Source organism: Aspergillus homomorphus (assembly GCF_003184865.1).
Source record: "Aspergillus homomorphus CBS 101889 unplaced genomic scaffold BO97scaffold_98, whole genome shotgun sequence".
In the NCBI taxonomy this organism is placed as follows: Eukaryota; Fungi; Ascomycota; class Eurotiomycetes; order Eurotiales; family Aspergillaceae; genus Aspergillus; species Aspergillus homomorphus.
In genome coordinates, this window is record NW_020291984.1 from 11,875 (window position 1) to 39,059 (window position 27,185).

The following is a 27,185-nucleotide window of genomic DNA, read 5'->3' on the forward strand; positions in this document are numbered from 1 at the left end:
TTCATCCTTCCAACTTGACTTGTTCAGTTCATCGCTTGGTCAACTTCCATCCATCCCCCCCATATGCACCTACCACGTTGCTGATCACACCACATGCCTGGTTGACATGCCTTCTCCACAGTCTGCATTAGCGCAAGATGCTCTCTTTCTGCGTGCTTGACAATCCCCGACTGTCAAACCGCCCCCATAACCATGTGGAGATGTGGAGTGGAGTCCCTCGTGAGGCTGTTGATTGTTGATCGTTGATCAATTTGGAGGCAAAACGCCTTCTCTGCGATAATTTTCTTAAGTCTATTGCGATTCCTTGCACATTGAAGTGAGCTTAGAAGGTTAGAGGACTGAGACTTCTACGCGAGCTCGTACTGGAGTGTCCGATCTTCGTTCTTGACTACCTCACTTCACTCCTCTCCTCCTCCTCTACCACTATTTCTGAGAGACTCAACTATTGTCGTCTACTCCTTTATCCTCACTCTGTTTGGACTCCAATTTGTTTCTTTCGGACATCCAACCGATCACGGTTCTTGCTGTTGCGGCCATTGTACCCATAGACAACCCAAAGGTAAAATCCCCTCTTTGAAAAGCTCACATAGACTCTATAGATTTCTTTACACGATACCCTACATTTATTTCCCTAACTACGCCGATAATATTACACTACAAACACAATGGCATCCAGCAACACGAATGCAGATCACTCTGCGCAATTCTGGAAGAATAGCCTGGCAAGTATGGAGATCAGTCGTCTCTCCCATCTCGTTCAGTCGTACGAGGGCGAGGCACAGTGGACCAGTTGTGCGGTCAACGCCGGAATCAAGCTGCAGACTCTGAATGCGCTTTGTCAGTCGCAGCGAACCTCACTGCTGGTGATCCTGCAGACCGCTTGGGCAGCGGTCTTGGCTCGGTTCCTTGGCACAGATGCTGTCACGTTCGTGAGCGTGGTGAAAGATGGCAAATCCGTGAAGAATGGCGTTTGCTGTGCAAGCTGGACGCGAGGATCCACCACGCTGCACGAGCTGTTGAGTCAGCTTAGCCAGTGGCATGAGACCTCGTTGCCGCACCAGGACATGCCGCTGAAGGAGATCGAAAATCTGTCGAACGTGGTTCCTGACACTGGAGTAAGAGTGAACCAGCTCGGCGAGCCCAGTGAGCCTCTGTCCGCGGCACGGGATAAGGTAAGTAGCTTGACCGTTTGTGTGACAATCCGTGCGATATGGCGAAAGCTAATAATTTGTAGCGTGTTATCGAAGCTGTTGTACAAGTGAACGCGGATTCAATCGACATCGTCCTTGAATACAATGCTTCCGCCCTGTCCTCGAGCCAAGTCCAAAGCATTGCAGGATCTCTGGAGAAGGCTCTGCAGGCGGTCACTAACCAGGGCGCAACCCCCGTCTCGCAGGTCGACCTGTGCAGTGACAAGGACCGGGAGCAAGTCTTCCAATGGAACGCTGACATGCCAGTGACTATCAATGAATGTGTTCACACGTGGATTGAGCGCAAGGCGCTGGAGCAGCCTCACGCCCCGGCAGCTGCAGGCTTCGGTGGGGATTTGACCTACCAGCAATTAAATAATCAGGCCGACCATCTGGCCGCATACCTCCAGGGACTGGGCGTGGGTCCCGATTCATATGTAGCACTCTGCTTTGACAAGGCGACTCTGCCGATTGTGGCCATGCTGGCCGTGTTCAAAGCTGGTGGTGCCTACGTCGCTCTCAACCCCCAGCACCCTGTCCACCGTCAAAAAGTCATCCTCAACAAGATTGAAGCTCAGGTTGTCTTAGCAGGCCCTGCCTATGTCAGCACCTTCTCTGGTCTGGTGAAGCATTCGGTCGCCGTCACACCAGACTTTATCGACGAACTTGCCGCGGAGCGTCGCGCAAAGGTCCTAGTCCGTTTTGCTCAACCGGAATGCCCGGCTGTTGTCGTCTTCACGTCAGGTAGTACGGGAGAGCCCAAGGGTATTGTGGTGGAGCATCGTGCCTTGATGTCAAGTATGATCCACCACGCTGTGATCATGCGTCTCGACAGCTCCACCAGAGCTCTTCAGTTCGCGACCTACACTTTCGACTTGAGTGTGGGAGAGATCTTCAACACTCTCATCCACGGTGGATGTGTCTGTGTGCCTTCGGAGGAGGAACGAATGGACGACCTCGAAGGCTTCATCCGCCGGTTGGACGTGAATTGGGCACTTCTGACCCCCACCGTTCAGAACATGCTTACTCCTACCAACGTCCCCTGCCTCAAGACCGTCTCGACGGCAGGTGAGTCGCAGAAACAAGAAATCATCGCAGCCTGGGCAGATCACGTCCAACTGAACAACATGTACGGACCGGCGGAAACTACTATCCTTTGCGCAGGTCGTTCCACCTTGAAGCCAAACACACCTGCTTCCAATATTGGTCTGGCCCTTGGAGCCCTGCAGTGGATTACAGATCCGATGGATCCCAATCAACTATGCCCTGTAGGAGCTATCGGCGAGGTGCTGATAGAAGGACCCGGTCTGGCTCGTGGCTACCTTAGAGATGAAGAAAAGACAAGTGCGGCCTTCATCGAGAACCCAAGCTGGGTGCCAGATACCAACCCTCCCCGCCGCTTCTACCGCTCTGCCGATCTGGGCTATCTCAGTCAAGACGGAACCTTCAATATTGTTGGTCGCAGAGATACACAGGTCAAGATCAATGGTCAGCGAATCGAACTCGGCGAGATCGAATTTCATCTCAAGAACCTCTGCTCTGGTTGGCAAGCGGCAGTGGCTGAAGTGATCAAGCCTAAGGTTCAGAACGAACAGCCAACGCTCGCAGCTTTCATCCACTTTGAGGATGAGGCTCAACCCGAGAACTCGCTTCTAGGACGTATGTCTGAAGGGCGGCGAAAGCAACTTTGTCAGCTCAAGGAGGACCTGGCTCTTCACCTCCCCTCGTACATGACTCCATCGTTGTTCGTCCCCATGGCCCAAATGCCAACCACGCTTAATGGTAAGCTCGATCGGCGAAGCTTGCGAGATCTGGCTGCGGACTTCTCCACCGAGACGCTTATCTCATTTTCCCTTGCAAGTGCAAATAGCGTAAAGCGCGAGCCTACCACAGCGGGTGAGAAGACAATTGCAAACCTCTGGGTGGAAGTCTTGAAGATTTCATACGAGACTATCGGTCTGGATGACAGCTTTTTTCAGCTCGGAGGTGATTCGATCGCAGCCATGAAACTGTCTGCTGTGGCTCGGTCGTCAGGATTGAGCCTGACCGTGTCGAAGATCTTTCGTCATCCTACTTTGGAAGGGATGTCCAAGGTTGCCGAAGAACTGTTGGAGAGCGAGAGTGAATCTATCAAGCCATTTTCTCTCGTTGATGTGGCTGATATCTCCATCTTCATGGACGAGCTCAGTTCGAAATGGGGCCTGGAGAGGTCGGACATCGAGGATGCATACCCTGCAACTGCTTTGCAAGAAGGTCTCATGGCTATCACCCAAGCGGAGCCGGGAACCTACATTTACCAGAATGTCTACAAGCTGCCGGCTGAGATAGATCTGGCGAGGTTCCGTACCGCATGGGAATCCGTCGTCAAGACCACAGAGATCCTTCGAACAACCATTGTTCCTGTCGAAACTGCTGCTGGCACATACCAGGTTGTGACCAAGTCTTCTATTGACTGGAAATACCCGACGAATGTTGAGAAGTACTTGGCAGCAGATGCACAACAAACCATGCAATATGGTGATTCTCTCGCTAGGTACGCCCTCATCCCAGGCATCAAGGGCGCGACGTTTGTCTGGACAGCTCACCACGCCCTTTATGATGGTTGGTCCTTGCCTCTCCTCTGGAAGCGGGTGGAGGAGGCGTACAAAAACAATGGATTGGCTCAACCGCATGTGGCGCCCTTCAACCGCTTCATCGCCCATCTTCAGAACACGAATGCGGGCGCCACGAACGATTTTTGGAAGTCCTATCTGTCCTCGTCGAATCCTCCGAAGTTCCCGCAGTTACCGTCTCAGACATATCAACCACGCGTGAACAATATTCACCACCATGAGTTCGCCCTCAAGGGTAGCAGCTCGTCGGGCGTCACAGCTTCGACTTTAATCCGATCCGCTTGGTCCATCCTTATGTGCCAATATTCGGATGCTGGTGACGACGTTATAGTCGGTGTGACTGTTGCAGGTAGAAACGTCGACGTGTCCAGCGTCTCCGAGATGGCTGCGCCAACGATTACCACTGTCCCCGTCCGGGTCCAAATTGACCGTGACGAAACAGTGGCTGACCTCCTCAACAAGGTTCAAACTCAGACCATCGAGATGATGCCCTTTGAGCACGCTGGATTGCAGAATATTGCCAAGATCAATCGCGAATGCCGTCTTGCATGCGCTTTCCAGAACCTGCTTGTTGTTCAACCCGAGGAGGACGATAGCAACAACAGCTCCCTGGGCATCAAGAAAGTCCAGTCACCCGACGTGGGCATCTACACCTATGCTCTGGTCGTTCAGTGCTTGCTTCGTGGAGACAAAGTTGGCATTCAGGTTGACTTCGATGACCGTGTTCTGTCCTCGTGGCAGGTCGAGCGGATCTGCTCCCAGCTCGAGCATATCGTGGGAGAGCTCCGATCAAGCCCCACTGTAAAGCTCGGTGATATGAGTATGGTTAGTCAGGACGACTACACTCAGATCATGAGCTGGAATCATAAGCTTCCGGTCATGGAGGAACGATGCGTTCATGACATCATTAGTGGTCAAGTTTTGGCTACTCCCGATGCTCCTGCCATCTGCTCCTGGGACGGAGATTTCACCTATGCTGAAGTGGAGCAGCTGTCGAATCGCTTCGCTCGTCACCTTGTAAGCCTTGGTGTTGGGCCGGAGACTCTTGTTCCTCACTGCTTCAGTAAATCGGCTTGGACTGTCATTGCCATGTTAGCCATTATCAAGGCCGGAGGCGCTTGCGTCGCCTTGGATCCTGGGCACCCCGTTGATCGACTCAAGGGTATCATTGCTGACGCTGGAGCCGACCTTGTGGTGACCACACCAGAGCACAGTCATATGTTCAATGGTCTTGTCAGCGAGGTCGTGGCGCTGAGTCCGGAATGGTTCCAGGCAAATGATTTGGCTTCTGATAGCTTACAACCGCGCGCTGACCGCAAAAACCCAGTTTTCGTGCTATTTACCTCCGGCAGTACTGGAAAGCCAAAGGGTATCATCATCGAGCACGGCATGTTTGCCTCCAGCGCTGCCGCTCACAGTAAGGCATTCGGCATTAATGCCGAGTCTCGGGTATTCCAGTTTGCTGCTCACACCTTCGACGTCAGTGTGGGAGATATCTTCACCTCATTGATGAAGGGTGCTTGTATCTGTATTCCTTCGGACCTGGAGCGCATGAACAACGTTGCCGGGGCCATAAACCGCATGAAAGCCAACTATGCCTTTTTGACCCCAACCGTGGCCAACTTGCTTCGTCCCGAGCAGGTCCCGACCCTTCGAACGCTCACTCTCGGTGGTGAAGCCCCGACCAGAGAGAATGTCAGGACTTGGGCGGACAACCTGAACCTGATTCTTTGCTACGGACCGGCGGAGTGCTCCGTTTACTGCTCGGCCAACCCTCCTGCCACCCAACAAAGCAACCCGGCTGTTCTCGGACACGCAATTGGCGCTCTTATCTGGTTGGTTGATCCCGTTAATCACGATAAGTTGACGCCCGTCGGGTGTGTTGGTGAACTGGTCGTCCAAGGAGCAACAGTTGCCCGCGGTTACCTGAACGAGCCTCAGAAGACCCAGTCTGCATTCATTCAAGATCCAGCATGGTTGCCTCAGACATTCCCCAAGGAGTATCGTCGTATCTACAAGACCGGTGACCTTGCCAGGTTCAATTCTGACGGGTCTCTGAGCTTCGTTGCTCGAAAGGATACTCAAGCCAAGGTTCGAGGACAGCGTGTGGAATTAGCGGAGATTGAGGTCCATCTGTCCGAGAGCCCGGAGATCCAACATGCTATGGTCTCTGTTCCAGCTGCTGGCCCCTACAAGAGCAGGTTGGTCTGTATTCTGTCCTTACAGGAAATTGCGCAGCGCAGTGGTGGCTCCCCGAATGGCGATATTACCTTAGTTGAGGGAAGCGACAAGACCGCTGCAGCCGAAATGACTACCATTATTGAGAACCGACTTGCAGAGAAGCTACCTCCGTACATGGTGCCGGCTGTGTGGATTCCCTTGAAAAAGATTCCGCTTAACCTGTCTGGCAAGATCGACCGCAAGCTGCTGAAAGGATGGCTCGAGGATGTGGATGAATCTACCTACCAGTCCATTGCAGCCATGGCAACTGCTGAGGCAACCGCCCAGCCTACCTCGGATATGGAGAGAATGGTGCAGGCTGCATTCAGTGATACACTTAACATCCCAGTCGAATCGGTGGGCCTCAATACTTCCTTCCTTAGTGTTGGTGGTGATTCAATTTCGGCCATGCAAGTTATGTCTCGACTTCGATCTCAGAATGTTCGGGTTACTGTCCAGGATGTTCTCAAACTTCGTACAGTGGCTGCTCTTGCCGGTCGGGCACAGTACATTGAACAATCCACCGCAGATAATTCGGCTTTCGAAGCTGAAGTCCTTGACGAATGGTTCAAGCTGGCTCCCATTCAAAAGCTCTTCTTCCAGATGCAGCCTCAAGGTCAAAACCACTTCAACCAGAGCTTTGTGTTGAAGCTGGGCCAGGATATATCCGAAGAGGAGCTTCAGAAGGCACTTGAAACTATTGTGCTACGACACTCCATGCTCCGAGCCCGATTCCAACAAGTTGATGGATCCTGGATGCAAAAGATAACCAACGATGTCTCGGGCTCCTTTGTGTTACTCCCTAGACAGTCCTGTAGTCGAGAAGAAATGATCGCCAAGTTCCGCGAGGCTGAGACTCTTTTCGATATCAGCCAAGGGCCTGTCCTGACAACACAAGTATGTACTACTCCTGAAGCGAGCTACATCTTCTTGGCAGCCCATCACTTGGTTATCGACTTGGTTTCCTGGCGAATCATCTTCCAAGATCTTGAGGACATGATCAAGACGGGCAAAGTCAGCTCGGAGCCTACAATTTCGTTCCAGAGCTGGACAAAACTGCAGGATGAATATGTTTCTCAGAACTTTCCAGACCGGGCTACTTGGGACCTACAAGCCCCTGTTGCAGATCTGGACTATTGGGGAATGCAGGGAGCATCTAACACTTGGGGAGATATCACCACCGAATCCTTCACCATCGATGCTAAGCGGACATCGCTGCTTCTTGGAGACTGCAATTTACCTCTGCGCACCGAGCCAACGGAAATCATGGTTGCTGCTTTGCTCCATTCATTCCGCCACGCATTTTCCGACCGAACTGCGCCTGCCGTCTATCTGGAAGGACATGGCCGTGAGCCTTGGACGTCGGCTATAGACGTCTCACGCACTGTGGGATGGTTCACTACTATGTACCCCATCAGCTACGAGGCATCTGAGGACAAGTGGCTCGATGCTCTCAAGAGACTTAAGGACAACCGCCGCAAGGTCGCCGACAACGGTTGGCGTTACTTCACTGCCCGCTCTCTGACCGATGAGATGGAGGATAAGGAGATTGTGTTCAACTACCTTGGCCTCTACCAGCAACTTCAGAAAGCCGATGCGCTTTTCCAGGAATCCACCATCACCGGAACAGATTGCGCCGAGATTAGCCCGACGATGCAGCGCTACTCTCTTTTCGAGATCTCCGCAGGTGTCTCCAACGGACAGATGGAGTTTATCTTTGAGTACAACAAAAAGATGGGCAGTAGAGCGACCATCAGCTCTTGGATCAATCATTATCGGCAGGTGCTCGAAGGTGGTATTGATGAACTCATGGCGCAGTCAGAAATCCTCACCCTCAGCGACTTCCCTCTTCTTTCTATGTCTTATAAGGGCTTGGAGAATCTGGCAGCTTCTATCCTGCCGGAAGTTGGAGTACAGACAATCGACGAGATCGAGAGCCTTTCTCCTTGCTCGCCTATGCAGCTCGGCTTGTTGATGAGTCAGTTGAAATCCGTGGGTGACTATGAATTCTTCACGATCAAGAAAGCCACTGCCCGCGAAGGAGTTGATAGTGCCAAATTGCTTGCTGCTTGGCAACAGGTCATCGATCGCCACCCCATGCTGAGAACTATTTTCGTCAGAAGTGCTGCATCCGACAGACCTTATGACCAGCTCGTGCTGAAGAATATGAAGGCACAGGTGGTGGAGCTTCGTGACAGCGACCCCGTTCAGGCTTTACGCGCATTGCCACCTGTGGGGATCTCTGAAGGAAAGGCGCCCCATCAAGTGGCTATCTGCCGTTCCGACGATGATCAGGTCTTTTTCAAACTTGAGATCAACCACGTCTTGATTGATGGTACATCCATGGCTATCATTGAGCGTGACTTGAGGCGCGCCTACAGTGCTCAGTTGAGCAGCGCTGCCCCCCTTTCCTATGTCGACTACGTAACGTTCCTTCAGCAGGCCAAGCAGGCAGAATCGCTTGAGTTTTGGAACGATTACCTCCACGATGTTCAGCCATGCCAATTTCCAATTCTCAATGACGGTCGGGAGCAGGTTCAGGCGCTGGAGTCCATTGATGTGGATTTGCCAGGCTTGACGAAGGAGACTCTCAGTGCCTTCTCTGAGCGCTATGGAATCACCGTTGCGAATGTTGTTCAGACTGCCTGGGCTCTAGTGCTCCGAACTTTCATTGGAACAGAAAGTGTCTGTTACGGCTATTTGACTTCCGGTCGTGATGCTCCTCTTGATGGCATTGAGGACGCCGTGGGTCCCTTCATCAACATGCTTGTCTGTCGCTTGGATTTCGATCCTAATGCGCCGGCGTTGCTCGCCCTCCAAAACATGCAGGATGGGTTCTTGAAAGGAATGGCCCACCAATACGTCTCTTTGGCTGAGATGCAGCATGCCTTGGGCGTCACCGCGCAAGGATTGTTCAATACTGCTATGTCTTTCCAGAGGTATTCGCCGGAGGAATCCATGGATCTGAATCTTCAAACAGTTTATGACTATGATCCGACCGAGGTAAGTCTAGGGACCACACGGGGGGATGAATAGATCGCTAACCCTGTGTCCAGTTCAACATCACCGTCAACGTCGCCACTAGAGAGGAAGGATTAAGGATTGATCTGACTTACTGGACCTCGAAGCTGTCGAGCGGTCAGGCTATCCACATTGCCAACACTTATAGTGCCGCCATTATGTCGCTTCTCTCCAACCCCGACACTGTTCTGGCCGACGTGAATCTGCTTAGCCCCTTGGACAAAGCATCTTTGAGGGACTGGAACAAGCAACTTCCTTCTGCAATCGACCGCTGCATGCATGAAGTCATTCACCAAAATGCTGTAGAGCGCCCCAATGCTCTGGCTCTGGAGTCATGGGAGGCAACATACACATATGAGCAGCTCGACAAGGTATCAACGCGCCTTGCCCGCCTTTTGATGGAGAAGGGAATCTCGCCTGATGATTGCATTCCCCTGTGCTTTGAAAAGTCTCTTTTTACGATTGTGGCTCTCGTCGCAGTTCTCAAGGCTGGTGGGGGATTTGTTCTCCTTGATCCAAAGCATCCTGATGATCGTCTCAAGGGTCTTCTTGAGGACACCAACGCTAGGTTCCTGATTGTTTCACCCCAGACGCAAGAGCGCTGTGAACCGCTCATCGCAGACTTGATTGTTGTGTCACCAAAGATGTTGGATCAGCTTCCTCAGGGAGGCGATGATCTCCCCCAGACGACGGTCACCCCGGAGAACATCATGTACGTTCAGTTCACATCCGGCAGTACAGGAAAGCCTAAGGGTGCTGTCGTCCACCACAAGGCTGCCTGTTCGTCTATTGAGCACCATGGAAAGGTGATGAACTACGGACATGATTCTCGCATCTTCCAGTTCTCATCCTACACATTCGATGCCATTATCCTCGAAGCATTCACAACCTTGTACCATGGTGGCTGTGTCTGCATTCCCTCCGAAGAGGACCGCATGAGCAGTATGGTACAATCCATGAGGGACATGAAAGTCAACAACATGTTCATGACTCCTACTATAGCTCGTTTGTTTGGACCCCAGGATGTTCCCTCCCTGACTACTCTCATGCTTGGTGGTGAACCAATTCCCCAGGACAGCATTAACACATGGAAGGATCATGTCAACCTCATTGGAGGATATGGGCCTGCCGAATGCTGCGTGTATTGTTGCTACAACCCTCTCAGTGAGACTGGATTCAAGCCTGAGGTTATTGGATACCCAGTTGGTTCAGTACTGTGGATTGTTGACGCTGATAACCATGACAAACTCGTTCCGATCGGGGCCATTGGTGAAATTGTGGTACATGGTCACATTGTTGGCCGAGGCTATCTGAACGACCCAGCGAGGACTGCGGCAAGCTACATCTCAGCACCCAGCTGGATGTCCGAGTATCACGCGGGTGAGCAGACGCTGTACAAAACGGGTGACTTGGGTAGATACAACTCCGATGGCACTCTGACTATTCTCGGCCGCAAAGATACCCAGGTCAAACTCAACGGACAGCGCATTGAACTAGGAGAGGTGGAACACCATATCAAAACCGAGTTTCCGCAGGTACTTCAGGTGGCAGTCGATGCGCTCAAGCCGGAGCATGGCAATGGCCGACAACTTCTCTCTGCCTTCCTCGAATTCGAGACCACCGATGAGTTCCAGGTCGACGGCTTCCTCCGGCCCATGACGGACGACGTCCGGGAAACGATGTTCGAGATTGAAGCAGTGCTTGCCCAGATTCTGCCACCTTACATGGTGCCCCATCTCTGGTTCCCATTGGCCACGATGCCAAAGTCTGCCTCTGGTAAGACTGACCGGAAAGTGTTGAAGCAGCTCTGCAACGGTTTACCCAAGACCGAGCTTCAGCAGTATTCGCTCGCTAGCGGCAGCAAGAAGGCTTTGGAGACACCCATGGAGAAGAAGATTGCAGAGCTTTGGAGTGCCCTCTTCACAGAGTCTAACTTCGGTGCCAATGACAACTTTTTCCGTGTTGGTGGTGATTCGATTGAAGCCATGAAGCTGGCTACCGCTGCTCGTCGTGAAGGTCTGTCTCTGTCTGTTGCCGACATATTCAACAACCCCAAACTCAGCAGCATGGCTCAGATTGCCGTCGCAGCTGAAGGTGTTTCTGCCGTGTCAAAGTACGACGGACCATTCAGCCTTGTCGGAGGCCTTGAGAATGCTCGCTCGATTGTACAGAAGCATCTCTCAAGTGAGGAGTTTGACCTGGTCGAGGACGTCTATCCTTCCACGTCCCTGCAAGAAGGTCTTCTTGCGTTGACTACCAGCCAAGCCAACGCATACGTTCTCCAGGCTCCATTCAAGCTACCTTTACACCTCGACCTGGACCGTTTCCGCAAAGCCTGGGACCAGGTTGTTGAGTCAAACCCTATCCTCCGTACTGTCATCGTCTCCACTGAAACTCACGGTACATGCCAAGTTGTGCTGAAGAGGGCTGTTCAGTGGTGGAATGCTTCGACCCTGACGCAATATCTTGAGCAAGACAAGAAGCAACCTATGACATACGGAACACCACTCTGTCGTTATGGTTTGACATCGGACGGATACTTCGTCTGGACCGCTCACCACTCTCTCTATGACGGTTGGAGCTTCGCTTTGATGCTGGAAGAACTCGAAAAGCGATACGAGGATGAATCTGCTTCAATCTCTCGCCCGCTATTTGCTGAGTACATTCAGTTCCTGCAGCAGCAGGACAGTGCCGACGCGATTGCGTTCTGGAAATCTCAGCTTGACGATGCTTCGCCAACTGTTTTCCCTCAACTTCCCAGCTCCCTTTATGAGCCGGATGTGGATCAGGCTTTCGTGTACAACCTCCAGAACATTGTCCTCAGCAGCAAATTGAGTGTGACGCCTTCGACCCTGCTCGGAGCTGCCTGGGGTCTGACGATCGCCTTGTTGACCAATTCTTCCAAGGTCACTTACGGATCAACTCGCAGTGGCCGGAATGTCAATCTTTCTCAAGCCACTGAACTTATGGGCCCTACTATTGCCACAGTGCCAATGCCCATCACGATTGATCCATCTATGTCAGTCGAGGATTTCCTAGCTCGAGTACAGAATCAGACGACAGAAGCAATTCCATTTGAGCACTTGGGTCTCCAGAATATCAGCAAGATAAACTCCGCCTGCAAGGCCGCTTGCGATTTCCAGAACCTGTTCGTTGTCCAACCAGCGATGGTTGGTGGAACTGCGCTCGGTATGGAGCGAGTTGAGCTTTCCACCAAGGGGTTGCATACATATGCTCTGAACGTGGAGTGCATTCTAAGCGAGGATGGTCACGCAGCACTGAACTTTGAATTCGACAGCAAGGTTATCCAGGCATACCAAGTGCAACGGCTTGCGAAGCAATTCCACCAGGTTGTCGACCAATTGTGCAAGAACGAAGGTGACTTGAAGGTCGGTGACGTCGAGGCCTTCAGTCAAGACGATGAGAAGCAAGTTCGCCAGTGGAATGCCAGACCTTATCCGCAAGTCTCCAAATGCGCGCAACACCTTGTATCTGAGCAAGCTCAGCTTCATCCCGCGCAATTGGCCGTTGCACAATCCGATGGCACCACTTTGACATTCGGAGAACTCGAAAGCTTATCTACTTTGTTTGCTCACCATTTGTCCACTCGTGGCATTGCCCCCGGCCAGATTGTACCCATTTGCTTGAAGAAATCAGTCTGGGTCGTGGTCGCCATGCTCGGAGTGATCAAGACTGGCGCAGCCTTTGTCTGCTTGGATCCTTCTTCCCCGCCCAGCCGTATGCAAGTCATTCTCGAAGATGTGGAGTCGGAGCTAATCGTTGTTGATGCGGAAACAACCGATATCTTCGGTCGTCATTCTAGCCTCTTCGGCACCCTGAATGTCGTTGAGATAGGCGCCGAAGCCCTTCAAGCGATCAGCCGTCCTGCAGGCAATTTCGAGGCCAAGGGAAGCCCTCGCGACCTCATGTATGTGATTTTCACATCCGGGAGTACTGGTAAGCCCAAGGGCGTGATGATTGAACATGCTTCCGCTTGTTCGTCGTTCATTTATCAAGGCCAAGTGTTTGGCTACAATAATGAGACACGGGTGCTTCAATTCAGCGCCTTGACCTTCGATGCCTCGCTGATGGAAATCTTCACCACTCTCTGCGCGGGCGGTTGTGTCTGCTTCCCCACCGAAGAGGAAAAGCAGGGAGACATCGTCAACGCCATCAACCACTTGCGGGTGAACTCTGTCATGCTTACTCCCACGGTGCTTCGAATGATTCAGCCTGAAGACGTACCTTCAGTCAAGCATGTCGTAACGGGAGGTGAGGCAGTAGGTCATGATGTTGTGCGAGTTTGGAGTGACAAGGTCACTCTCAAGGGTGTCTATGGTCCTACTGAGACTTCCATGATTTGCGTAACGGTCGACCTTGTCCCTGGCAGTTCTCCAGCCAATATCGGTGTGCCTCTTGGCTGTCAAAGCTGGATCACTCTCCCAGATGATCACAACCGCCTCGCGCCAATTGGATCTGTTGGCGAGTTGCTCATTCAGGGCCCTATTGTGGGCCGCGGATATTACAAGAATCCCAAGCAGACCGAGGAGGTCTACATTGAAAATCCCACTTGGCTACAGCAGCGATTTGGCGAAACAGGTCGTCTGTACAAGACTGGTGACTTGGTCTACTATGCGGAGAATGGTAGCTTGATGATCGTGGGAAGAAAGGACGCCCAGGTGAAGCTTCACGGACAACGCATTGAGCTGGGAGAAATTAACCACAAGATGTGGTCGCACCCAGCTGTGAGACAGTCTTCAGTTCTGCTGCCTAACCAGGGTCCACTGAAGAACCGCCTTGTTGCTGTCCTCACTCTTGAAGGCACAGAAGAGCAAATCGCCCAACCCGAGCCTCTGCGGCCGCTATCTGAAGAATGGAAGCAATACTCCAACTTGCAGATCTCGAGCATTCGGCAAGCTCTCAGAGAGAACCTGCCATCGTACATGGTGCCCACTGTCTTCGTGGCGGTCGAGCAGATGCCGAGACAGACCTCGGGCAAGACCGATATTAAGCAGGTGAAGAAGTGGGTCGATGAGCTGGATGAGGAGATTGTTGAGCAGATCCTTGAGCTCGAGACGACAGCTGGATCCGCCATTCCTGCTAACGAGACGGAAGGTGCAATCCAGGCCGTGATCTCCAAGGTCTTGGATATCCCGACAGAAAAGATTGTTCTCAATCGGTCGTTTATCAGCTTCGGTGGTGATTCTATCACTGCCATGAAAGTGATGAACCGGCTGCGAGACGCGGGAATGAAGCTGAGCATCAAGGAAATCCTCCTGACTGGGTCGATCTCAGAGCTCGCCACTACGATAGCAGCTAAGCATGAGGAGGGCTCTTTGAACGACCATGTCAAGTCTACCTCGACATTGACTGTACCATCTCAGAAGAAATATCCGCTACTATGCCTCGATGACAGCGATATCGAGACGATTCTGGAACAGCGATTGTCTAGTATCGGTCTCAAAGACTTGAATAACGTGGAAGATGTGTACCCATGCTCTCCTCTCCAGGAAGGCCTTCTCCTCGCCCAAACCAAGGGAGTAGGAAGTTATAATGTGGACAACATCTATGAAATCAAACCAAGGAACCCAGCGGACCAAGTGAATCCCCATCTGCTAGCGGAAGCCTGGAAAGAAGTTGTTCGTCGTCATCAAATCTTGCGCACGATCTTCATCGAGGGTCTCGAAGAGAGTAGCGCATTCGACCAGGTCGTTCTGCGCGAGGCTCGCAATGCGCCCATTGTCATCCAGGGTGTCGAGGGCAACGCCAAAGCCTTCTTGCACGGGCTTGCTGCTCCCGAATTCAAGCCCACGGAGCCCTGGCACAGCCTGACCATTTGCTCCGATGCCAGTGGGACAGTCTGCTGTGCAATCCGCATGCACCACACCCTGTTTGATGCAGGATCTATGGACGTCGTTCTTCGTGAAGTCGCCCAGGCCTACCATGGACGTCTCTCCAGCCCAGCTCCCCTTTACCGTGATTACATCTCCTACCTGCAGGGTCAGAAGGACAACGATGCGATCGGATACTGGAAGACATACCTCGACGGATTGGAGCCATGCTACTTCCCCAGCATCAATGAGGATGCAATGGGATTGAGAAAGCCGCAATCACTGCAGTTCAATGTTCCGGGTTTCCGCAGGATTGCATCTTTCTCCTCCAGAAAGAGCCTCACTATTTCCAGTATCCTGCAGACCGCTTGGGCACTTGTGCTCCGCCACTATACGAGTGCGGCAGAAGTGTGCTTTGGGTATCTCTCCCACGGTCGTGACATCCCGTTGGATGGTGTTGAAAGCATCGTCGGCCCTATGATTAATATGATGGTCCTCCGCGTTGGTCTTTCGGAGGACCGCAACCTGATCAACATCCTCGAGGGAGCTCGCGACGATGTTTTGAACAGTCTGACTCACCAGCACTGCTCTCTGGCAGAGATTCACCATGCACTTGACCTTCAAGGAAGATCGGCCTTCAACACCACTCTTTCGTTTGCCTCTGCTGCTGCAGACGCCGGAGAAGACACGATCAGCTTCGAAAACCTTGCTGGTGGTGGTTCCACTGAGGTAAGTTCAAAATCCACTCGGCCCTTTCTGGCTTGATATGCTAATTCATGTACAGTATGAGATCGCTGTTAACGCCAGCGTCGTGGGCGAAGAATTACAAATCAACTTCAGCTATTGGTCTTCGGCACTTTCTGATCAGCAAGCAAAGGCTGTCGCCCAGTCTTTCTCGAACTTCATCGACATTTTGACCCGCTCACCTGAGGCATCTTTACGGGAAATTGATTTCAGCAGCGGTGCAATGAAAGACCAACTTCTACGGTGGAACTCGACTCCTTACAAGCCTGTTCGAAACACCGTGCATGAATTGTTCCACCGCGCTGCACTGAAGTACCCTGACAACGCAGCAATCTGCTCCACAGACGGCAACTTCACCTACTCTGAGCTGGACAATCTGACTACGCGTTTCGCAGCCTTCCTTCGCGCTCGCGGAGTGGGACCAGAGATTCTGGTTCCGGTCTGCTTCAACAAATCCTGTTGGACCATCGTGTCGATGTTGAGTATCCTGAAAGCCGGCGGTGCTTGTGTGCCACTGGATCCATCTCACCCGCCGGCTCGACTTCAGGAAGTCATCTCCCGCTGTGAAGCAACATTAATTCTCGCTGCTCCCCAATTCGTTCAGCGACTGACCGACAAGGTCTCAAATGTCATTGCTGTCACCGAAGCACTGATGCAAAGCTTGCCTGATCACTCGAGCTCGGAGCTCGGTGAAGCCCAGCCTGAAAATGCCGCATTCGTGCCCTTCACCTCGGGAAGTACAGGTCTGCCCAAGGGCATTATTCTTGACCACATGGGTCTTTGTACCATGTTCCTCGCAAATGCTTCGGTGGTGGGAATCGGCCCGAATACCCGCACCTTCCAATACGCCGCCTATACTTTCGATGTCAGCATCGCAGAGACTTACATCACCTTGACTCACGGTGGTTGTGTTTGCGTGCCCACTGATGCCGAGAGAATGAACGATATCCCTGGGGCGATTACTCGCATGGAAGCAAACTGGACCTTCCTGACTCCCTCGGTCGCTTCCCTGCTCAAGCCTACCGACGTCCCCACCCTGAAGACCCTGACCCTAGGAGGAGAGGCGATTTCTCGCGATCTTCATAGTACCTGGGCCGACAAGGTCCGTCTCATCAACAGTTACGGTCCTGCCGAGTGCTCGATCTGGACCAGCAACCAACAACTGTTCCCTGAGAGCTCTTGTGCTGATATCGGTGCGGGTATCACCTGCTATCTATGGGTTACCGAGCCCGATAACCATGACCGCCTGGTTCCTATCGGATGCGTCGGAGAGCTTGTCGTGCAGGGACCTAACCTGGCAAGGGGCTATCTCAAGGATGAAGAGAAGACCGCGGCCGCCTATATTGACACTCCAGCATGGCTGCGCAACGATACCAGGCCGGCTGCCAAACGTGTCTACAAGACCGGTGACTTGGTGAGACATTGCCCCGACGGCCGTCTCGAGTTCGTGGGACGCAAGGATACTCAGATTAAGTTCCATGGCCAAAGAATTGAGATTGGTGAAGTCGAATATCAACTTCGCGCCAGACTTCCCGAGAATACTCAGGTTGCTGTGGAGATGATCAAGCCTCTCAGCCAGGGCAGCAGACAAATCCTGGCTGGTTTCATCATGATTGAGGGTACTGAGAAGGTTTCCCTCAAAGGCTCTTCGGATGACCCAGCGTCGTTCTTGAAGGAGCCAGATACTGAATTCAAGAACATTGTACGCCATCTCGAGCAGTCTCTCACGGAGACTCTCCCAGCATACATGATTCCATCGGTCTTCATTGACATGGTCAATATCCCCCGAAACACCTCCATGAAGATTGACAGAAAGGCGCTTCGCAATCTGGGAGCCAATCTATCCCTTGAACAGATCGCTACGTACTCATTTGTCCAGGGCGAGAAACGGGCTCCTGAGACGGCGATGGAAAAGCGCCTGCAAGAACTCTGGGCCTCCGTTCTCAAGATCAGCCCCGAGTCTGTCGGTGCTGATGACAGCTTTTTCCGGATCGGCGGTGACTCAATTGGTGCCATGCAGCTAGTATCTGCAGCTCGCAAGGCCGGTCTTTCCATCACCGTTGGGGATATTTTCCAGCACCAAAAGCTATGCGAGATGGCCAATGTTGTCACCACCACTGATGTATCTGTCCCTACTCAGGTCGAGCCCTTCTCGCTGCTTCCGAAATTGGAGGAGGACCTCGTCGATCTTGCAGCTTCGAAGGTGGGCATTCAACGCAATCTTCTTCAGGATGTGTACCCTTGCACTCCGCTGCAGGAAGGCCTCATGTCTCTCACTGCCAGAGACCATGGGCTCTACACTTTGCAAGCAGTATACCGTCTGCCCAACACGATCAACGTTCAAGAATTCCAACTTGCTTGGATGGCTGTCGCCGAAGAATTGGATATCTTGCGTACCAGACTGGTTGACCTTGGCCGCCTGGGTTCTTACCAGGTTGTCCTAAGCCCTGCTATCAGTCAAATACGCTGGACCTATGGCGACAACTTGACTGCTTATCTTCGCCAAGACAGAGAAATCCCGGTCAGTTATGGTACCGCTCTCGCTAGATACGCCATTATCCAAGAGGAGGATCAAAAGTACTTCGTGTGGACTGCCCACCATGCGATCTACGATGGTTGGTCCCTCGGCTTGATGATGGATCTGGTTGAACAGAGATATCTGAAGAAGTCGACCACCCCCAGCCCACCCTTCAACACCTTCATCCACTGGCTCACCAACCTCGACAAGTCTGCCACTCGACAGTACTGGAAGTCGACCTTTGACGCTTGCTCCGCACCCCAATTCCCATCCGTCCCCAAGAATTACCGAACCAGGGCCAAGGGAATAATGACCCACTCAATCAGCCTACCACAAATGGCGGATTCCGATATTACGGTGCCTACAATCCTTCGAACTGCGTGGGCTCTCAACATATCTCAATATACCCGCTCCGACGATGTGGTCTTCGGTATGACCCAGACTGGCCGCAACGCTCCTGTCCCCGGAAGCACCGAGATTGTCGCCCCTCTCATTACTACAGTGCCAGTCCGACTTGTGTTTGATCGATCGCAAACGGTCAAGAACCTTCTGCAGGACGTGCAGAAGCAAATGGTTGCGATGATCCCACACGAGCATGTTGGTCTCCAAAACATCGCCAAGTTCAGCCCTGAGTGCCAGGCCGCATGCAAATTCGAGAACCTCATCCTGGTCCAGACTCAACAGGATCAAATGATCTCTCCCATTGGTTTGGAGCGTATTCCTGTCACTGACCTTGACATTCCAGCTTTTGGTATCGTGGCTGAATGTGAAGTGGCGGATGGACAAGTCCTAGTCTCAGTTGGATACGACACCAACGTCGTCTCTGAAAAGCAAATGTCTAACATCCTGCACCAATTCGACTTCCTCGTGAACCAAATTGGTGGTAGAGACGCGAGCACCAAGCCACTGAAGGAGGTGCAGCTTTTGGGCGACAATGACATCCAAATGCTGGAAGAGCTCAACCAATCCCCAGACGATCGTGTTTACCGGTTGGCTCATGAGCTGATCCATGAGCGCGCTCAACTGCAGCCAGAGGCGATCGCAATCGATTCCCAGGAAGCCCAGATCAGCTACGGCGAGCTTGACGATCTTTCAACCCGCCTGGCATACTTCTTGACGGGGCTTGGCGCTGGGCCTGATAAAATCATTCCGTTGTTCTTCCGCCGATCTCCTTGGGCGATGGTGGCCATGCTTGCTGTGATGAAGAGTGGCAGTGCATTTGTTTTCCTCGACCCCAGCCACCCGGTTGATCGTCTCGAGTTCGTTCTAGAGCAGATTGATGCCAAGTTGGTTCTCACGTCCCCTGACCTGGAACCCACCTGGAGAGGCAAGCTTGCAGTCTTCTGCGTGACTCCCGCCTCGCTTGATATCCTTCCTTCCCATGGCGAACCCCCCGTGACTGCAGTGACACCGGACAATATTATCTACTGCATTTTCACATCTGGCAGTACCGGCAGACCCAAGGGATGTGTGATCGAACACTCTAACTTCCTCAGTGGTGCCGTTCACCACGCGCAAAAGTCCCGCATCTCGCAGTCTTCACGGATTATGCAAATTGCCCCGTACACCTTCGACGTTAGTATTCTGGAGATGCTAACAGGACTAATTGGTGGCGGCTGTATTTGCCTCCCCCGAGACTTCCACCAGGGTGCTCGGGTCTCGGACATTATCAATGACCTCAACATTACGTGGACCTTCATGACGCCTTCTGTCGCCCGCACCATCGCCCCCTCGGAGGTGCCGAGCCTGCGGACTCTGATTCTCGGTGGTGAGGCATTGGCCAAGGTCGACATTCAGACCTGGGCCGGAAAGCTGCATCTTATTAACGGCTATGGGCCCAGTGAATGCTCTGTCGCGGTGGCTTGTAATGAAGTCAGCGATCCCGCGGTTGAGCCTGCCAACATCGGTTCTAAGATGGGTTGCAATATCTGGGTTGTTGACGGCGAAGACCATGACATTCTCCTGCCCATGGGCGCAGTCGGCGAGCTTCTGGTCGAAGGTGCCATCGTCGGTCGGGGCTACCTCCACGAACCTGAGAAGACCGCCGCGGCGTTCATCGAAAATCCCCGTTGGGTGCAGCTCTTGCCCAGCACCAGCTCGTTGACTCCTCGCCGGTTCTACAAGACGGGAGATCTCGTCCGACTCAACGAGGACGGCACGATTCACTTCGTCGGCCGTAAGGACACGCAATTCAAGCTCCGTGGTCTGCGCATCGAGATGGGAGAGATTGAGCACCATGCCGGTACATTCCCCGGCATCAAACATGGCGTCGTGGCTGTTCCACGCGCCGGCCGCATGAAGGAGAGTATTGTCGTGGTGTACACGCTTAATGATCACGACGACTCCCAAGAAACCTCGGACTTGCGTCCCTTGTCTCTTGCCGATCTAGATGCCAGCCTGATGTCTCCTGGTCAGCTGAAGCACCACCTTGCCACCCATCTTCCTCCCTACATGGTCCCCCAGACCTTCATCGGCGTGGGCACTTTGCCTCTCCTCCCCTCTGGCAAGATCGACCGCTCCAAGCTTCAGAAGTGGCTTGAGAACATGGACGACTCGACCAATGAATTGATCGCCGCCCAGAGCGGCACAACGGCGAGCCACGAAGCGGCTCCCATTGACCCAGTCGACACACTCGCTCTGACCCTGAGTGAATCCATCAGTCAACTGTTGGCGGGCGATGACGAGGCCTACCTCGAATCGCTACAGGGTCGCAACATCGTCCTGTCGCAAAGCGGATTGAACTCCATCACCGTGGTCTCGCTGCGGGCGATGATCCGCGACAAATTCGACGTGAACCTATCCATTGAGCGCCTAATGGACAGCACCGTCACTATTCAGGATGTGGCACGTATGATCGAGCAAGGCGACAACGCCGCCGAAGAGCAAGCATCCTCAGCGATCGATCTGCTCGCCGAGGCCGATGTAATGATGGAGTCGCTGATTGCCGAGGCGTCGGACGTGGAAACCCTGCCTCAGCCCACTGACCGCGCTGAGCGGGTTCTTCTCACGGGCGCAACGGGTTTCCTGGGCAGTGAAATTCTCCGACAGCTCTTGGTCAACCCCGACGTTCGCATGGTGGTGGCCATCGTTCGTGCCCGCGACGAGCAGCATGCCATGGAAAAGATAGTTGCGTCAGCTAGTGCAGCGCAGTGGTGGCAGGAAGAGTACCGCCAGCGCGTGAGTGTCTGGGTCGGAGATCTCGCGGCGCCGCTTCTCGGTCTGAGCGCCGCACAATGGGCTGCCATCGAGGGCCGCAGCACCGATGCCGACTCACGCATCGATGCCATCATCCACAACGGTGCCATGGTCCACTGGGGAGCAGACTACCACCGTCTGCGCGCAGTGAATGTTTCCAGCGTGGTCTCGCTGTTGGCTGCCTTGACGCGCTCTCCTGCACCTCCCAAGTTCACCTTCGTATCCGGCGGTCATGTGCCCCTGGACGAGAACATTACAGACGAGATGTTGGCGGCCGAGCTGGCCCACTCAACCGGATACGGACAGTCCAAGTTCGTGGCCGACCTCGTGGTGAAGCGCTTTGCCCAGAAGTACTCGACGACGGCTGCCTCGATCGTAAAGCCGGGTCTCATCGTGGGCACTGCCCAGTCCGGCGTGTCCAACACCGACGACTTCTTGTGGCGCGTCGTGGCCAGTGCCGTCGAGACCGGTGGCTTCAACGCAGAAGAACCTGAGAGCGTCATCCTACTGGCGGGTGCCCAGCAAGTTGCTTCCATCGTGATTGCCAACCAACTCTCGCGCGATGGTGCTATTAAGGAACCGCGCATCGAGGACAAGGTCCGTCTGGCGGTGACGACGCAGGAGCTCTGGCGTATGCTCATTGACGAATTCGGATACGCTCTGCAACCGATGGGACCGACCGAATGGCTGGAGTCAATGAAGGCGGCGGTGCACGCCCAGGGCGAATCTCATCGCCTGTGGCCCGTCTTGCACTTCCTCGAAGGCGGCGGTGGCTACATGGGCCAGCCTGTAACGGCCGGTCAGCCCAATGGAGCCGAGCCAGGCCCGCAAAAAGATGAGTTGTTGGCGTCTCTGCGCAAGAGTATCACCTACATGCGCCAGATTGGCTATTTCCCCAGTGACGAGGCCACCGTCCCACAGAACAAGGTGGTGTTCGGCCGCACCAAGGCGTGACCAGATTGTTGATTCTACCCCAAATTCGATTTGTTAATTCTGTCTGAAAGTTCTTGTTTGTTTTTGAGCTTGCGTTGGTTCGTGTTTTGTCATGGGGTCTGTGTATTAATATTAGAATTTGTACTTGGTTTCTGAAGTTCAATTTAGCGAAATTAAAGTCAATGCTATCGAAATAAATCGCTTACCTGGTATAGTACAGGCTTATAATAGTACCTGTTCATGATATGATTGTATTTCAAAATTTATATGCCCTATCTACTAATTCATTATAACTGGCCTAAATGAGGTGAATAGCTAGTTATGTATCTTGATGACTCAGAGATATCCACAACAAGCGACAACGGGCACACGACCTAATGATTATCTATCTCAAGCCAAGATGCGTTCAACTTGCGGGACTGCATTGACCAGCGTCGAAATCACCACTGGAAGATCTCCTCACCAATCTTCACATTCTCTCGCATGAAAGTGATATTCGCCTCGCGACCCTCTTCGAATTTCCCGTCGACCGTCACGCGCACCTCGGGCGGGATATCCGCCGGCGTATACTCAGCGCCCACCTCAAGACCTGCCCCTTGTTCTTCGCGGTGAGCGATCTGCAACGCCAGTCGGAAGTAGAGATCTGAGTCCCAGACTCCTTCGCGTCGCTTACTGCGACTGATAATGTCGATAGCGCGGTACCGTACTCGGGAGTCTCGACATCGCGTTGCGACCGTCCACAATGCGGGCAGGATCCCCAACGACATCGAGAAACACGATGGAGAGGAATGGGGCGGCCGAGGCAGAATGGCGGCATAAGCGATCGAGGGAGATTCGTGCCGAAGAGGTGAGTTCTCACGGGAGGACGAGGAAAGGCGCTCTTCTGGCGGGCTGCTAGAGTCAGAAGGGCTGCGAGCTTTTACCACCGGAGTGGAGCGAGGCGACTCGACGGACGGAGACATGAGAATGATCTCCTCGGCAAGGTTTAGGATGGTGGTGAACTCGCTGAGGTAACCGTCCCAGGCGGTTTCTGCGGGAGGCCATTCCATATGCAGAAGCACGCCCATCATGGTGCGCCATAGCTGAAGCATCCGGACCAATTGTTGCGAAGCGCGGTCGGCGCCGTCCCAACGAAAGATGTTGACGAGGAATTGATCGAATTCCAGTGACCATGCGTCCAGATCGGCCTGTACCTGATGATACCGCGCCAGGATTTGCTCCATGATTTGCACCCTCTCCGCTTCGGCGTGTGGTTCATCGAGTGTCGATGAGAAACTCAACAGTCGCAGGAAGTCATTGTAGATGTGGCGGAAGGAATCGTTGGCCTCCTCGAGCGTCCATAGGCGTTGCGGTGATCCACCCCGTCCCAGTAGTCCCTCGCTCTCGGACAGGGGTGATTTCCCGTCAATCTCCAGCATCTGGCTCTCCAAGGCGGCAAAAATCGACTGAATCACGTCTGGTGGCAACAAAGGGTATCCCGCGGGGCGTCCTCGCAGTTGCTGCTGTGCGAGAATACGCAACCCGGCGGCGACGTGCCGGAAGGCCGCTCGGAAGTGGCCCTGCAGGCTCTCGAAGCAAAAGAAGAGCACGCACAAGGACAGAATGCGGTCAGCCGATCCGTCGCCGTTGCGAGGAAAGTACTTCAGCCCTCGTCGGATGGCCGAGTTGTACTGCTGCAAAGCGAGTTGTTTGCCCCTCAAGCGGGCATGCGGCGGGGTATTGTCCCCGTGCAGTACCACCCGCTGCAGAGAACACAACGCCATAGCAGCCAGTCTTATCCCGGGGTCCTGGCAGGCGGCGTTGAGCAGGCAACCTCCCGCGCGGGCTCCAAAGCACGCGACAGTCTGCACATGGAAGAATTCCAGGGAGCGGTATTCCTCTTCGGTGAGGAGCTTGTCAACGGCGGGGAACATCCACATGTGGGTGGGCTGGGTCACCTGTGGTGTATGCTGGATGATGCGCATCTCGGAGGGACCGTTCGCCTGTCGCTGCTTCGCGGGGACCTGCATGTATCCATCGCATTTCCGACCGGTGGTCTGACATCTTCGACAGTGCGGCCGTTCTTCATCGCATTTCACCCGTCGGACTCTACGGAAGGCATGAACCACGTTAGTTTCTTCTCTCTCCACTCTTCTTGATTCGGCGAAACTCACCGACAAGTATTGCACCCATTTCGAGACCTGCTCTGCGGCGATGGGCGATGGGGGTTGTTGATATTGACATCAGGTACGGGACTGGCGTTGTGGTTGACGTAAGTCTGAATGATTCGCGGAGCCATGCTGGCGGACGCTTGACTGTCATGATCGGGGTTCTTTTTGGGTCATTAGATTTTCAGATTGCATGGTTCGAGAATGTTTCACTAGGAATCAATAGTCTCTTGTAGACTAATCAGAGATGTGAAGCCATGGTCAAAAGTGAGGTGGGAGATCAGGTCATGAGTGTGTAGATGGCTCAACGGGGCTAAATGTTTCGAAGCCGCTTGGAGCTGAGGCACGTGATATCATGGATTGGTCCACGGGCAGAGGCTGGAACAATCTTATTCCAGATCCGTTAACCGTGTGAGCCCCCAGTATAACGAGAAGACAGGCCCTCAAAGCTCTTAATAGAACAAGTTGAAAGTAATCTTATGAAGCATTTTTGAGTTTCCCGCATCTCAAAAATAGATACTATAAAGGGAAAGCCACTATGATTTTACTATCTCTGAGGGTCCAATTCCAGCGAGAATCCTTTCGCTGTACTCCCTGAGTTACTCCGAGATATATTCTGCGATTCCGCACCGCTTATTTGTAAATCCTCGCCTTATACTTTAGTAAGTTATTTCAATGAAAAGAGTTCTCTTTTGAATTGCTCTCGATAAATTTTATTTATACTACTAGTATTATAAGTGTGACACCGAGGCTAAAAACAACCTGTAGACCGTGACTGCATGTAAGGCTTGGTGACCCACTCGTCGACGGACTCATCCACCAGCGCCAACTTGTCCTGTGACCAAATGGGTGTCTTGACTATGCCCGGGGCGACAGCGGTCACTCTTATGCCCGCAGCCTCCAAAGAAGCCAACGACTGCATCAATGCGAGGATCCCGCGCTTGGCAATTGCATACATGGGCAAGGCGAGCAGAGCCAAACTCCTCCTCAGCCACAACAAACACAGTTCGGAGTTGGGCCCAGATGCGGACATCCGTTCGAACGAACACCGCTCGTGGGCCGGGCTCTGTTCGTTATTGTTGGACGAGCTTCTGGGCCTCTTCGGTTAAGGCCAAGTCAGCAATGAGGACGTTGTACCCGTTCTGAAGAAGGAGGGTTGCAAAGGGCCGGGTTAATGCCCGACCCGGCCCCTGTCACGATGGCAGATCCTGGTGGAGTGGAAAGAGTCATTGTGTCGATGAGTCGCTTTGAACAAAAAGTCTTCGACCCCAGAAGGGATTGAGCGGGATTATATAACGTGTGCTGGTGGTTTCCGTCTTGAACAAGGAAAAACAGGCGAGGGTTGATCATCTCATCCCATCCTATATGCATGACCCCTGGTGTGTTCAGCTGCTGCCATCAGTCTCCATCACAGTCACATCAGCCACAGAAACCCAGCCATGATTCAGCTCGCGCTGCACTTGAGGAACACTAACTTGCATTCCTCACCATCCTTCCTCTCCGCGCTTATGCCATTGGGTCAGACACAATCGAGGGCTGTCTTTCTGTAGACGGGATCAATCTGGACTCAGCCCGGGCGCATTGGACATCCCTTTGTCCTCATCACTGTCCCAGACGGTTTTCGAGCCAATGGGCTTCAAATATTGACGAAAAGATTGTGCCGGGGCACCATAGTAGATTTCAAGCAGCTGAGGTAATTCGATCTCAGAAGGGGTGAAGGATGCTTGTGGGAATCTATGATAGCTGAGGACTGACAGGCAACGAAGGAAGATCGCTCCGACCGAGGAAGAATCAATCATATGATGCGACTGCAGTGTCACCTGACCAGGCACTAACTGACTCGTTTTAGACTACGGGCTGTTAACTGGGAAAGAAATCTAGATGTGGACTCATGGAAAGGTCCTGAGTATTTTATAGTGATCCGCCTGGCACACTGTCACTCACTACACTACCCGGTCCAAGCTTTAAGCGGGAGCCAGGTTATAAATCTTCTTAATGTCGCGCAGAGTCTCCTCGAAGTCAATTTCCAGATCCCGCAGCAGACCCGTCTCCATGTCAAAGATCCACCCATGCACCACGGGAAATTGGCGCTCGTGGAAGCTCTGCTGCACCGCGGCGGTCTTGATGATATTCCGGCACGACTCGACCACGTTCAGCTCGATCAACCGCTTGTACCGGGCGGTTTCATCTTGGATTCCATCCAGCTCGCGCTCGTGGAGACGATACACATCCCTGATGTTGCGCAACCAGGGGTTCAACAGGCCCAGGTCGGAGGGGCTCAGGGCGGCCTTGACCCCACCGCACTGATAGTGGCCACAGACGACGATATGTTTGACGCGGAGGTGGCGAACGGCGTAGTTGATGACGGACATGACATTGAGGTCGGTGTTGGGGACCAGGTTGGCAATGTTGCGGTGAACAAACACCTCGCCGGCCTCCAGCCCCATAATCTCATTGGCGGGGACCCGACTGTCGCTGCAGCCAATATATCTGGAATAGATGGGTCCCAAGTATCAGTCCATCGAATCCATCAAACAATCTCAAACAGCTAGTGTGTGGTAGTCTTACAAATACTCCGGGGTCTGGCCGGCGTTAAGTTTCTCGAAGAATGCGGGGTCTTCTTGCTTCTTGGCAGCCACCCAGGCACGGTTGTTCTCAAACACCCGCTCATGGGATTGCTTGAGATACTCGGGAACCGAGTCCTTCGATTGTTTGGAAGATGCCATGGGGGGTTGTTCGTGTGTGTGTGTGTGTGTGTGTGTGTGTGTGTGTGT

At 53.2% G+C, this 27,185-nt stretch overlaps 4 protein-coding genes across 4 annotated transcripts; 1 reads left to right on the top strand and 3 right to left on the bottom strand.

The window, feature by feature from the left end:
* Positions 1–284: 284 nt before the first annotated feature.
* BO97DRAFT_288012 (putative nonribosomal peptide synthase) lies at positions 285–22,462 on the top strand. The gene is made up of 4 exons (XM_025691130.1): positions 285–1,172; positions 1,235–9,025; positions 9,079–15,603; positions 15,659–22,462. Exons 1-4 carry the CDS (start codon positions 666–668, stop codon positions 22,283–22,285), a joined length of 21,450 nt encoding a protein of 7,149 aa, XP_025545816.1. The 5' UTR covers positions 285–665; the 3' UTR covers positions 22,286–22,462.
* Positions 22,463–22,470: 8 nt separating this feature from the next.
* BO97DRAFT_380021 (Zn(II)2Cys6 transcription factor domain-containing protein) lies at positions 22,471–24,690 on the bottom strand. The gene is made up of 2 exons (XM_025693184.1): positions 24,418–24,690; positions 22,471–24,352 (listed from the first exon to the last, which is right to left on the bottom strand). Exons 1-2 carry the CDS (start codon positions 24,540–24,542, stop codon positions 22,705–22,707), a joined length of 1,773 nt encoding a protein of 590 aa, XP_025545817.1. The 5' UTR covers positions 24,543–24,690; the 3' UTR covers positions 22,471–22,704.
* A 408-nt stretch (positions 24,691–25,098) lies between these two features.
* BO97DRAFT_447404 (uncharacterized protein) lies at positions 25,099–25,641 on the bottom strand (the record flags this gene model as incomplete). Its single annotated transcript, XM_025698775.1, has 2 exons — positions 25,099–25,510; positions 25,549–25,641. The coding sequence occupies 2 exons, from the start codon at positions 25,639–25,641 to the stop codon at positions 25,163–25,165; spliced, it is 441 nt and encodes a 146-aa protein (XP_025545818.1). The 3' UTR covers positions 25,099–25,162.
* Positions 25,642–26,289: 648 nt separating this feature from the next.
* BO97DRAFT_409503 (carbonic anhydrase) lies at positions 26,290–27,111 on the bottom strand. The gene has a single exon (XM_025696076.1). The coding sequence runs from the start codon at positions 26,856–26,858 to the stop codon at positions 26,376–26,378; it is 483 nt and encodes a 160-aa protein (XP_025545819.1). The 5' UTR covers positions 26,859–27,111; the 3' UTR covers positions 26,290–26,375.
* Positions 27,112–27,185: the final 74 nt, after the last annotated feature.